The 14,483-nt window shown below is 43.9% G+C and overlaps 1 protein-coding gene across 2 annotated transcripts in view; it reads right to left on the bottom strand.

Moving 5' to 3' along the window:
• Positions 1 to 14,483, bottom strand: part of LOC137260120 (alpha-aminoadipic semialdehyde synthase, mitochondrial-like) — a 92,057-nt gene that overhangs the window by 58,229 nt on the left and 19,345 nt on the right. For both annotated transcript variants that reach the window (XM_067797821.1, XM_067797822.1), the window contains exons 3-4: positions 2,248 to 2,377; positions 1,283 to 1,393 (exon numbers count right to left, since the gene is read on the bottom strand). In XM_067797821.1, the coding sequence (XP_067653922.1) occupies positions 1,283 to 1,393; positions 2,248 to 2,377 (241 nt within the window). The remainder of the gene's footprint in view (positions 1 to 1,282; positions 1,394 to 2,247; positions 2,378 to 14,483) is intronic.

The raw sequence follows: 14,483 nt of genomic DNA, 5'->3' as shown, positions 1-14,483 counted from the left end.
CTGTCTGAGAAGCCATTGCATCGCGTGTATATGCAGTGTGTGGACCAGAACAGCAATACAACCGACTCCTTCGCCTAGATGAAGTCGGCTGGTCTCAAATGTGAAACTGAGGGCTTCCTTTTTGCTGCTCAGGACCAGTCACTTCCCACTTGCAATCGCCAAAATGCTATTCTTAAAGAAAATATCAACATGAAATGTCGTCTTTGCAATGAATTTACAGACACTGCCAAACACTTTGTCAGTGGATGCCCTTCCTTGACACAAACAGCATATCTTAAAAGACATGATGGCATGGCTTCCTGCTTTTACTATCGTCTCCGCCATGCCTGTGGCTTTGACCCCGAGGTCCATCCACGGTACGACCCTGAACATGTCCAGGGCGTCCTGGAAAATGATGCTTTCAAGCTTCGTTGGACTAGGCCAATATACAGCCTGACACGAATTCCAGCCAACAAACCTGATCTTGTTCGTTTTGATAAAGCCAATGAATTTATTTATATTATAGATTTTTCTGTCCCTTTTGACAGCAATATGATTGGCAAGATTCAGGAAAAGTATGATAAATATGCGGACCTCGCCTTTGAAATGTCTCGCTTGCATCCCAAGTACACTGTTGTCAGGCTCCCCATTATTCTAGGTGCCCTTGGTTTGGTACCTCCTGATCTCTTGGCGCAGATCAGGAGAGTGCCCGGGTTTTCCACCGGGAGCACAGCCCTCCTGACAGTCTGGGTAATGCAGAAGGCTGGGAGCCTCCATATTCTCCGAAAAGTTCTTGGTGGGTTCGACTAGGCAGTGTTTCCTGGGAGAAGTCCCATTCGCTGTCTGGGCTCCTTGCAGAAGGGGCGAGGGCCCTGAGCTGATGATGAGCTTTACCAGCCTGACTGTGCCAGGATCACCCAAACCCTCTCTGCTGCATTTCAATTCTAATCTGTAAAACATAATAATAATAAATAAAACCAGGATTACCCGAACCCTCTCTGCTGCATTTCAATCTTAATCTGTGAAAAAATAATAAATAAAAAAAGAAAGCGAGGGTAGTTCTATGGCGTTTTTAGGAATATTCTAGATATTATCTGTGGACTCCAGAAATGGGCTTCAAACATTGTACCCATAAATGGAATCGAACCCGAGTCTTCACATTAGCCTCTAAGCTATCCCTACTATTTCGTGTTCGTCTGTATCAAAAGGACACATGGTCTTGTCATAACACTTTTTTTCTGCTAATCTGTTAAGTCGGTGCTAGCATCAATATAACAACTGCCTTTATTATAAAACTATTTACTGTTGATGCAGCTGCCTTTGTTCTGGGCTACAGAAGTTGGTGGCCACGAGGTTTTTCTTCTTTGCAAGGCAGGTCAGGACTACTCCATGGACTAAGCTCGGCGGCAGACAGCTGAAATATACAGAAACTGTGACATTCAGACCGAGAACACGCGAGTAGGAGTTGACTGCATTCTACAACACAGACAGAAGAAGGAGGATAGTGTTCCATCAGATGAACAAAATAGCTGCCTAAAAGAACCAAGGGCTTCCTTGCATTTCAAGTATCCTCCACGACTTCCAGAGATCGTGAGGCGGGGTAGGGACACCTGTTCCTAATCAATGAGAAGTAGTATTTCACAGTACATTCCAAAGGAAGGAATCAGTTGGTTCTTATTTGGAATTGTTTTGCTCTTCTGAAGAGTCATTGGTATTCTTTCGTGTGTGTGGTAGACAGCAGTTCCCTCCTGTTCACGTACACGATCCCATCCTTGATAGGGAATATTATAAATGATTATCTGTGAGATTTGTGTTGTCCATAACATCGCAAATTTAATTTCTTGATCTCCCGAACATTTTAATTTCCTCACAAAAATAAACAAACAATAAGCCAAGAACAAAACATTCATTGTCTTCTTCAACATCATGTTTTGTTCATAAGTTTAGTTTCATGTTCAAGTTACGCATATGGTGTTTATTGATATTCAATCGATACCAAGGCAAGGTATCTTAAAACGGCTGTCGTCCGAAATAGAAAATAAAACAACCTGAAGTCAGTTTACTCACTTACATTTTATGGCTTTGTCCTAAAATATATGCCACTGTATACAGTGACACCAACATTTCAAATCAGTCCCACTTGAGTTTTCGACATCAACAACACAATTTCAAAATCAGTTTTGTAGATCCTGTTGCTGTGTTGACACCTATAGCTTGTTCGAGCCACACTATTTGGTTGTTTGTTCCTAGCTGGTCAGTTTGACCTACCTAATCACGAGGTCGTGTTCAGCGATAAGGCTATCTCTGCGGCCAGGGACCTTCTCCACATCCACGCACTCCAGTCTTGCTCCCGGGCAATGCTTACCAGCTCTCTCTAACCCAGGCATTCCTCGGTTCACTGAAAAGTAAAACTGACGATATATATGGATCCAAACATGTCGTAAGTGTTGAGGTAGCTCCGTGGGTAAAGTGCTTGCTCGTCACGGCAAAGGCCCATGTTGGATTCCCAAGGTATAGCACAGATCCCCAACACCTCTTACTCATCTCCTCTACATGGATGACATCGAACCCTTTGCCAAAGGAAATACCAATCTGAAAGAACATGTTCTCCTTGTCGAGTCATTTTCTAAGGATATAGGCATGGCATTTGGACTAGACAAATGTAATACTCTTCATTTGAAACGTGGAAAGGAAACCAATGATGGATCGGTCAGGTTACAAGGGGAGGGGTATTTGAGCATCTTGTGGAAGATCAGACTTACACCTATCTTGGAATGTAAGGTCGAGACAAGCTCCAGAATGCCCAGGGTCAAGATAAACTTCGGGCCGAGTATAAAGCTCGTTTAAAGAAAATCTGGAGCTCCGAGCTAAATGCTCGAAACAAGGTCAAAGCCACCAATACTTTTGCTGTGCCAGTCCTCTCCTATTCCTTTGAAGTAGTTGATTGGACAAAACAAGACATCCAGTCTTGACCGCCTGACCAGACGGATCATGTCTGATAACAAAGCACACCACCCTCGTTCCTCTCTTATTCGCTTATATATGCCAATCAGTTCAGGAGGTCGGGGTTTGATTAATGTGGAAACTCTTCATGACAGAATTTTATTGTGTACTATTGCACATATTTATATATCGGAGGATCCTCTGGTGATGCACGTCAAGACTCACGATGAAAGCAAGAAATTCCACAGCTACTTTAAGCGTGCCAAGGTTGTTCTCCTTGTTGATGGTGATGTACTGCTGGATGGTACGGTGATGGGAGTAAACCAGGTGAAGTCCTTCACCAAGTCTGCCCTGAATCGTTCCCTTGTGGAGAAGCTGTCTGAGAAGCCATTGCATCGTGTGTACATGCAGTGTGTGGTACAGAACAGCAATACAACCGACTCCTTCGCCTGGATGAAGTCGGCTGGCCTCAAATGTGAAACTGAGGGTTTCCTTTTTGCTGCTCAGGACCAGTCACTTCCCACTTGCAATCGCCAAAATGTTATTCTTAATCAAAACGTGAACATGAAATTACAATTACAATGAATTTACAGACACTGTCCAACACTTTGTCAGTGGATGCCCTTCCTTGGCACAAACAGCATATCTTAAAAGACATGATGGCATGGCTCGCTGCTTTTACTGTTGTCTCTGCCATACCTGTGGCTTTGACCCCAAGGTCCATCCACGGTACGACCCTAAAGATGTTCAGGGCGTCCTGGAAAATGATGCTTTCACGCTTCTTAGGCCAATATACAACCTGAGACGAGTTCCAGCCAACAAACCTTATCTTGTTCTTTTTTATAAAACCAATGAAAGTATGTATAGCATTGAATTTTCTGTCCCTTTTCACAGCAGTGCGATTGGCAAGATTCAGGAAAAGCATGATAAATATGCGGACCTCGCCTTTGAAATGTCTCGCTTGCATCCCAAGTACACTGTTGTCAGGCTCCCCATTATTCTAGGTGCCCTTGGTTTGGCACCTCATGATCTCTTGGCGCAGATCAGGAGAGTGCCCGGGTTCTCCACCGGGAGCACAACCCTTCTGATAATCTGTGTAATGCAGAAGGCCGGGTAAGAGCCTCCATGTTCTCCTAAAAGTTCTTGGTGGGTTCGACTAGGCAGTGTTTCCTGGGAGAAGTCCCATTCGCTGTCTGGGCTGCGTGTAGACGGGGCGAGGGCCCTGAGCTGATGATGAGTTTTACCAGCTTGACTGTGCCAGGATCACCCGAACCCTCTCTGTTGCATTTCTATCTTAGTCTGTGAAACATAATAATAGTGGGTATTTGTAACTGCGCCTATATCTGTGCATTCGATGCTCGCTCAAGGCACTAGAAAAAAGGTGAATGTATATTTAACGTATACATTACGTTACTAATAGTTAAAATAATTCTTAATAATAATAAAAAAATGAAGAAAGATCTAAGAGAAGGCTATGGAGAAGGAATGGGTTTTCAGAAGTGTGTTGAAAGAGTTCGGTGATTCGGCACATTTGATGTCAGCAGGCCGTGGATTCCACATCAATGCAGCGGCGTAGGTAAAGGTCCTCTGACAATAGGAGATAAGTTTGACTTTGGGGACTGTAAGTAAATGCTGATTCTGGGATCTGAGACATCTTGTAGGGGTGTATAATGTAAGAAGTTCGGACAGGTACTCTGGAGCTTGACCGTGGAGACATTTATATACAAGACACAATATTTTGAAGTTCACATGTACTTAACAGGAAGCCAGTGTAGGAAAATGAGTGATGAAGTGATGTGATCTCGCTTGGATTTTAGACATATGCAGTACGGGCAGCAGCATTTTGAATTGTTTGGAGCTTCTGTAATTGCACAGAGTTCAATCCAGCATGGAGGCTATTACAATAGTCAAGTCTAGAGAGAACAAGGGATCTCACTAAGGCATGGGCACAGTCTGTGGTGATGTGTCGGCGGACTGAGCTTATGATTCTGAGGTGGTGATGGCAGACATTGCGTGGATGGTTGATGTGGGCCTCTAGTGAGAGGTTAGAGTCTATGTACACACCAAGGTCCTTGGCAACAGAGCAGGGTTGAATGACAGAGGAGGCTACATTGACACCTGAGACTGATACTCCATGCAGTTGCCTATGGCTGCCGGCTATCAATAGTTCTGTCTTACTGTCATTGAGGTGAAGTATCCTAGCTGTCATCCATCTCTTTATGTCAGACACACAGTCGTTCACAATCTGCAGGTCTGTCAAAAGTGAGCTCCGTCTCAAGATGGTAGTGAACTGGGTGTTATCTGCATATCCACAGTGGCTGCAACCGTGCTTGTTGATAACTGCTGGTAGCGAGTTCACATAAAGCAGGAACAGAATCGCCACAAGGACGGACCCTAGAGGAACTCCATGGATAACTCAAGTCTTGATGAAGTAACACCCTTAACTGACACTTCTTGGCTCCGACTACATAGATATGACTGTAACCACCTCAAGGCCGTTCCTCTCACTCCAACTTGCTGATTCAGGATTTCGAATAGCTGTGCATGATCCACAGTGTCAAACGTCAACTAAGACAAGGGCAACCATATTCCCGGAATCCAGAATATTTCTCAAGTCATTTATTATCTTAGGAGAAGAGTTTCTGTGGAATGATGTGGACGATATGCCGACTGGAATCTATTTAGCGGATCATGTGATGAAAGGTGTTCCATCAGCCTCTTTTTGCTACAGCATTTTCAACAGGTTTTGAAAGGAATGGCAAATTTGACACAGGTCGATAGCTTTTCAGTCCCTGGAACACAAATTATTGGTTGTGCAGCTGATTGGTGACACAACAGGACAGACGTTGTCTGATATCCAGGATCTTCTCTTTAAAGAACTCATTAAATGGCTCGGCGAGAGTAGCAGGATCCGAAGTATCTGGAAGTATATCTTTACTCTTTTTGCCCTGAACAGAATTCAAAACTTTTTGGAGTTCACGTGGTTTGCCTTGGAGACTGGAGATTTTCTGTCTGTAGAATTGTCTTTTACTCTGCTCTGTTGTCTTTGAGACCTTATTTCGAAGTGACTGATATATCTGACGGTGTACAACTAGTTCAGTTTTCCTCCACTTCCGTTCAGCACGGCGTCTGAGACGTTTGGGTTCACGTACAGTCTCACAATACCAAGCACATCCTGGTTTGCGTATGAATGTTCTCTGTTTCATTGGAACATGTTTATCCAGCACTGTACGGAGAGCGGTGTTGTACAGTTGAGTGAAGCTAGTTGCATCACCTTTATTGGATTCATACGTGACGATATGAGAGAGGTCAGAGGAAAATACATCTTTATCAATAGTTTTAAGATTTCTGCATGATCGGATTGATTTCTCCAAATCAGGACTCTCCATATTCAACACAGCAAGCACAGCGTTCTGGTCCGATATAAGTTTTTCCTCAACACGAGCACTGTTAATGAGATTGTCACTGGACGTACAAGCCAATCTAATATATGACCTGATCTGTGGGTTGGTTGGCAAATGTACTGTTTAAGACCATGAGAAGACAAAAGTGATTTTATTTTCAGCACATCTGATTCCTTGTTATCATCAAAGTGCACATTGAAATCGCCAATGTAATTACTGTTTTCCTTTGGTGAAGATGCCCAAAGACGTGCAAGATCATTGTAGAAATCAGAATGATTAAGTTTGTTTTTGACAGGAGGTGGTGGGCGATATAGACATACAGCCCTTATGGTTATATTGAAAGATGACATCTTGATATCAAGATGTTCAAAGGAGGTGTAAACATCGGGAGATGTACCCGAATGCACACATACACCGTTTCTGTGGATCACAGCAACACCACCGCCCCTAGCTGTCCGGCCTACATGTTTACATGAATAGCCATCTGGTGTCATATCAGATACTAGCCCCTCATCACCACTATCATACAGCCATGTTTCAGTCAGAAACAGTACAAGGGCATGTCAGTAAGTTTTGAGCCTTGAGCATTTTTCATACCCAGGTGTCACAGCCTATGGTACGACATTAAACCTTGGGGTGTAGCTGGTGTGATATATAAGTTTTGGTATCCTACTCTCAGGAGTTATGGAACAGCTCACATTGACAGAAAGAGACCCCCCTTACGGCAGTGAAAATGAATAAAATTGAATATAGAGCAGTAATTAAGTTTTTAGTTCTTGAAGGAAACTCGGCGAAGAACATTGAAGAAAGGCTTTCAGCAGTTTATGGGAAGTCTTCCCCTTCATCTGCTACCATCAAAGGATGCTTCAATGAATTTAAGCATGGTAGAGAGAGTCTTGAAGATGAACCCCGTCCAGGTCGCCCAACAACAAGCACTAGTCAGGAAAACATTGACAGAGTGCATAGACTTGTGCTGGAAAATCGTCGAATCACACTCCACGAGTTAGAGGAGACCACAGGCATTTCACACGGATCCATCGAGACAATTCTTCATGAACATCTCGTCATGTCTAAGGTGCGCAAGATGGGTGCCAAGAATGCTTACAGATGAAATGAAGCAAACAAGGGTCACCATAAGCAACTCCATGCTAACCAGATAAAACAAGAATCCAGAAGATTTTCACTTTAGGCTAGTAACCTGTGATGAAACCTGGATCCACCACTATGGTCCAGAGAGCAAACAAGAATCCATGGAATGGAAACATGTCACTTCTCCCAGGACCAAAAAGTTCAAAGTCTCCAGATCAGTGCAGAAAGTAATAGCGACAGTCTTCTGGGATAGCAAAGGCGTCATCCACATAGATTACTTACCAAAAGGAAGAACAATGAATGGGGAATATTACGCTAACTTGTTGAGGCAAGTGTGACAGTCAATCAAGGAGAAGCGCCGGGGCAAGATCAGACGTGGTATTCTTCTCATCAAGACAATGCTCCAGAACACACCTCTCGCGTTGCAGCCGCTGCTGTCCAGGAATGCGGGTACGAAATCTTGCCACACCACACACCACACACCACACACACCCTACTCTCCAGACCTGGCACCAAGTGATTACCATCTGTTGCCAAATCTCAAGAAACACTTGCGTGGTCGTTGATTTCAGGATCATAATGAGCTTACTGAGGCTTGGTTTGAGGACCAAAGTAGTGCCTTCTACAGAGATGGCATCAGCGACTGGCAGAAAAGATGGAACAAGTGTCTTGACTCACAAGGGGACTATGTTGAAAAATAAATGTGGTTCATACCAATATTTTGTGTTTTTCTATGCAAGCCTCGAAACTTATTGACATCCCCTCATATATCCAGATTTTCATCTAAGATCAAGTCTGCAATATCATTGGTTTTTTTTCTCACTGACTGAGAGTTCAATAGGGCAACATGAATATGCTTACAAGCAGGCTTTGGATGAACAATTATCAAATTTGATTTGTTGACGCCCCTCTGACTGAGCACAGTTGAGTGGGAAGTTGATGACAGAAAAACACTTATCTTTCGGCCTTTGTTGCGGCCTCCTCTACAACGCCTCTTTGTCTTGTTCTTAACACACAGACCCCGCTGTCTGACTTTGCTGTAGACTGACTGTGGGAGTCTTTAGGGTGTTACATCAGGTGTGTCGTGATCTAAGCCAACTGGGATGTCAGGTCTCAATGACAGCAGCTTGTCCCTATTGTATGTCATCCTCTGCTTGATAGCCATTTTGTCAGTGGAGTTCACTGGGAGAATATAGTCAGCTAGGGTGATCTCACTGGTAGGTCCTTTTGTGAATAGTAAACCTGTACACACATGGACTAAAACCGTCACAAACTCACCACTGTTGACATTTCCATAATCATTGCATATCACAATGTCCCATGCATCACAAGCAAGATGCATGGAACATCTTGTTTCCATCCTCTACTGTTGTCCGCAGTGATGTTACTCACCTTCTCACTTGCTGAATCAGTGTTGAGTGTAATTCGTTTTTGCTTTTTCTTTGTTTTAATGCTACATTTAGCAATGGTTCAACTATGTGGTGCTGATCTGTAAAACAATACGTGTCTAGATAAGAAATTCCAGTGATTAACAACATATGCACCGAGCCAATATATCCTAAAATAAAACAATAAAAATATAATCAGACATCCGCTTAAGGAAATTATCAGGATTTCGTGAACAAATACACAGAAAGCAGCGCCCAGTCTAGAAAATTGTCTCATTTTATACGTGCGTGAGCGGTGATGACACGATATCATTTAGAAAGTAAACACACGTAACATATGTCATATTTGGGATTTCACTTTTTTAGTAATGTACAAATTCTAGACTTCCATTCGGGATCCGAACCCGCACCCAGAGTGTCAGGCACCTAATCCCCACACAAAGAAAGCCGTCTACCCCGCTCAGCCACCGCGACTTCCACAAAAATGGAAGTCTGACAACTGGTAGTGTAGACTGCGTACTTTGTGTACCCCTCTTATAAGGTAAATTGGCACGGCTGCTACTGCTGACTTTGTGTACGAATAGCTGACTTCACTATACACAAACTATATATATATATATATATATATATATATATATATATATATATATATATATATATATATATATATATATATATATATATATATATATATATATATATATATATATATATATATATATATATATGGGGGTCCCCGATATATATATACTATACAAGTCTTGTATCTTAACTAGATGACCTCAATTTAAAATAAACAGGGTCGTAGCAAAATCATGAAAACGTGTTCTATCAAACCATGAGTATAAAGGGCTCCAAAACTCAGTTATGCATGAAACGGGATCAAATAGTGATCAAAATGTGAGGAAAGGAGAAACCTTCAATGTTTGAAAAACAACTTGTGTGTCTACTTAAGGAATTAATTAGCCAATTAAAAAAACGTAAATGCTATCAACATTGCTTGCAATGCTCGAGAGGGACATCTTGTTAAAGACTCAGGACACTCTAAAACCTTTAACTACAGCAATTTGAGCAGGGTGTATTTTGTCCATTTTTCTGTTAAGAAGAGGTGGATATTGTCCGGGATAGAATTTCGGGGTGAATTGTGTCCGGGTGGATTTTGTCTGGTCACCATCGACACCATGTACAATTGAGGGATTAGTAACTACAGGATCTAGTGGTATAAACAAATGAAAGACGTTAGTTAAGACACATCTTCAAACTTTGGAGCGATTGCTGTGGCATGGTGAGGCTGACACGACTAGACATGTCGTGAAAGGGGACACAATTTTGCTACTCGAATAAGGCCCCTACCCACTCCTTGGATAAGTGGCCGTGTTTGGCAGTTTAACTCCTGAGAGGTTCTAGGACTTCGGTCCTGCCCAACAACGAAGCACATGGGAAATACGTGGTCTCACTTTAGGCAAGTGAGTTTGTTCAAATTTGCCTCTGTTCACCCAGCAGAAAATGGGTATCCGGTGAGATAGAGTCCTGTGACTATAACCTTCTAGCGCCTAAGAGACAGCTTGGGTTATCCGGGGTAATGATAATCAGATTCTGATTAGAGCGTCCAGTGAGCAACTGGTCAGACGGATACTAGGCGCTATACAAGCGAATTATCACCGTCTTCGCCACGTCTGTAGCTTTAACGCAAGGACAATGATGAATATAAATTAACTTAGAATAAGCCCATGTACAGCCTAAAAGAACCCCACGAAATAAATTCCATGTTGACGTTTGACTAATGAATTAATGCATGTCAGTCATTAAGTTTCTTGACCTTTTGATAGTAATTCGATTGCCAAGATGAAAGGTATGATAAACTAGCGGACCACATTTGAAATCTCGCTTGACACCCAAGTACGCTGTCATTCAACTTATATGGAGTAGTTGGGCTCGAATTGTACCCGAACATACCGAACAGGCTGACTGTGTGTAGAAGGGGCAGTTGTACCCGAACATACCGAACAGGCTGACTGTGTGTAGAAGGGGCAATTGTACCCGAACATACCAGGTTGACTGTGTCGAGAAGGGGCAGTTGCACCCGAACATACCAGGCTGACTGTGTGTGGAGATGAGAAGGGTACCCGAACATACCAGGCTGACTGTGTGTGGAGATGAGAAGGGTAACCGAACATACCAGGCTGACTGTGTGTGGAGATGAGAAGGGTACCCGAACATACCAGGCTGACTGTGTGTGGAGATGAGAAGGGTACCCGAACATACCAGGCTGACTGTGTGTGGAGATGAGAAGGGTACCCGAACACACCAGGCTGACTGTGTGTGGAGATGAGAAGGGTACCCGAACATACCAGGCTGACTGTATGGAGATGAGAAGGGTACCCGAACATACCAGGTTGACTGTGTGTGGAGATGAGAAGGGTACCCGAACATACCAGGTTGACTGTGTGTGGAGATGAGAAGGGTACCCGAACATACCAGGCTGACTGTGCGTGGAGATGAGAAGGGTACCCGAACATACCAGGCTGACTGTGTGTAGAAGGAGCAATTGTACCCGAACACACCAGGCTGACTGTGTGTAGAAGGGGCAATTGTACCCGAACACACCAGGCTGACTGTGTGTAGAAGGGGCAATTGTACCCGAACATACCAAGCTGACTGTGTGTAGAATGGGCAGTTGTACCCAAACATACCAGACTGTCTGTGTGTAGAAGGGGCAATTGTACCCGAACATACCAGACTGACTGTGTGTAGAATGGGCAGTTGTACCCAAATATACCAGGTTGACTGTGTGTAGAAGGGGCAATTGTACCGGAACATACCAGGCTGACTGTGTGTAGAAGGGGCAATTGTACCCGAACACACCAGGTTGACTGTGTGTAGAATGGGCAGTTGTACCCGAACACACCAGGCTGACTGTGTGTAGAAGGGGCATTGTACCCGAATATATCAAATTGACTGTGTGTAGAAGAAGCAGTTGTACCCAAACATACCAGACTGACTGCGTATAGAAGGGGCAATTGTACCCGAACATACCAGGCTCACTGTGTTTAGAAGGGGCAATTGTACCCGAACATACCAAGCTGACTGTGTGTAGAATGGGCAGTTGTACCCAAACATACCAGACTGTCTGTGTGTAGAATGGGCAGTTGTACCCAAATATACCAGGTTGACAGTGTGTAGAAGGGGCAATTGTACCGGAACATACCAGGCTGACTGTGTGTAGAAGGGGCAATTGTACCCGAACACACCAGGTTGACTGTGTGTAGAATGGGCAGTTGTACCCGAACACACCAGGCTGACTGTGTGTAGAAGGGGCAATTGTACCCGAATATATCAAATTGACTGTGTGTAGAAGAAGCAGTTGTACCCAAACATACCAGACTGACTGCGTATAGAAGGGGCAATTGTACCCGAACATACCAGGCTCACTGTGTTTAGAAGGGGCAATTGTACCTGAACACACCAGGTTGACTGTGTGTAGAAGGGGCAGTTGTACCCAAACATATCAGGTTGACTGTGTGTAGAATGGGCAATTGTACCCAAACATACCAGACTGACTGTGTGTAGAAGGGGCAATTGTACCCAAACATACCAGATTGACTGTGTGTAGAATGGGCAGTTGTACCCAAACATACCAGACTGACTGTGTGTAGAAGGGGTAATCGTACCCGAACATACCAGGCTGACTGTGTGTAGAAGGGGCAATTGTACCCGAACATACCAGGCTGACTGTGTGTAGAAGGGGCAATTGTACCCGAACATACCAGACTGACTGTGTGTAGAATGGGCAGTTGTACCCAAACATACCAGGCTGACTGTGTATAGAAGGGGCAATTGTGCCCGAAAATACCAGGCTGACTGTGTGTAGAAGGGGCAATTGTACCCAAACATACCAGATTGACTGTGTGTAGAATGGGCAGTTGTACCCAAACATATCAGGTTGACTGTGTGTAGAAGGGGCAATTGTACCCAAACATACCAGACTGACTGTGTGCAGAAGGGGCAATTGTACCCAAACATACCAGATTGACTGTGTGTAGAATGGGCAGTTGTACCCAAACATACCAGACTGACTGTGTGTAAAAGGGGCAGTTGTACCCAAACACACCAGGCTGATTGTGTGTAGAAGGGGCAATTGTACCCGAACATACCAGGCTGACTGTGTGTAGAAGGGGCAATTGTACCCGAACATACCAGACTGACTGTGTGTAGAATGGGCAGTTGTACCCAAACATACCAGACTGACTGTGTATAGAAGGGGCAATTGTGCCCGAAAATACCAGGCTGACTGTGTGTAGAAGGGGCAATTGTACCCAAACATACCAGATTGACTGTGTGTAGAATGGGCAGTTGTACCCAAACATACCAGACTGACTGTGTGTAGAAGGGGTAATCGTACCCGAACATACCAGGCTGACTGTGTGTAGAAGGGGCAGTTGTACCCGAACATACCAGGCTGACTGTGTGTGGAGATGAGATGTGTACCCGGACATGCCAAGTTGACTGTGTGTGGAGATGAGAAGGGTACCCGAACAAACCAGGCTGACTGTGTGTGGAGATGAGAAGGGTACCCAAGGATACCAGGCTGACTGTGTGGAGATGAGAAGGGTACCCGAACATACCAGGCTGACTGTGTGTGGAGATGTGAAGGGTACCCGAACATACCAGGCTGACTGTGTGTAGAGATGCGAAGGGTACCCCACAATAGCAGGCTGACTGTGTGTGGAGATGAGAAGGGTACCCGGACATACCAGGCTGACTGTGTGTAGAAGGAGCAATTGTACCCGGACATACCAGGCTGACTATACCCGGACAACCACACGTCTCGTTGCTGCATGCTATTTAAGATTGTAAACAGGAAATACCTGCTTGTGTTGACTGCACGCTTTCAGTACCGCAGGGGAAGTTAAGAACATTAAACGGTTACGGTCCGCTGCTGGTTCAGTATGGGAAAAGACAGCAGTCAGCAAATAGCTCCCATTGCATTATTAATATTCAAAGGTATACCCTATCAGATACCCTGACATGGTTCTGTCAGAGCTTGATATCGTGGAATGAAAGCTCAAAGGTGTACATTACGTAAAATAAACCCTAAAGAAACTGCTAAAACCGATGCATATCTGATTTCATTTTAAACGCCTGAATGATTGTCAGGATGTAAATGCTTGTACATAGTCCGCTGTGTGGGCGCACTGTGGTGATAAGACACACATGACAGAAGATAATTGTTAAAACAGTAATTGTTAAAATAAACGCACCAAGCGTACAGGAGAACATTCATCTTTCTCTCAAGAGTGCTTTGAAAAGATTTGAAGATTAACAAGATCAAATTTCCCCCAAACAAATGTTTCTGAAAAGCTTATCATGCTAGACACGTTTCAATAACAAAAACACCATCTTAATCAAGCCCTGAAGTGTCTAAATCATCCTCAAGTAGTCAAAAGGACTTGACCTGGGTGCAAAACGACACTACACAGCTTTTATACCATGCTATATCATCTCAAACTTCGGAATCACTAGTTACAACTTCCGAAATGTTTTTTTTTTCAGATGAACTACATCACATAGCTGACGAGTGTCTCCAAAATCTCTGTAATTCCTCATGTACGAAAACCACGATTTAATGATGAATGCAAATAGGCTCGCTAGGTATGGAAGAGAGGTGAACAATATTTGG

Source organism: Haliotis asinina, chromosome 13, assembly GCF_037392515.1.
Source record: "Haliotis asinina isolate JCU_RB_2024 chromosome 13, JCU_Hal_asi_v2, whole genome shotgun sequence".
Taxonomy (NCBI): domain Eukaryota; kingdom Metazoa; phylum Mollusca; class Gastropoda; order Lepetellida; family Haliotidae; genus Haliotis; species Haliotis asinina.
The sequence above is the reverse complement of the archived record's forward strand: the minus strand, read 5'-3'. Positions and strand labels throughout refer to the sequence as shown.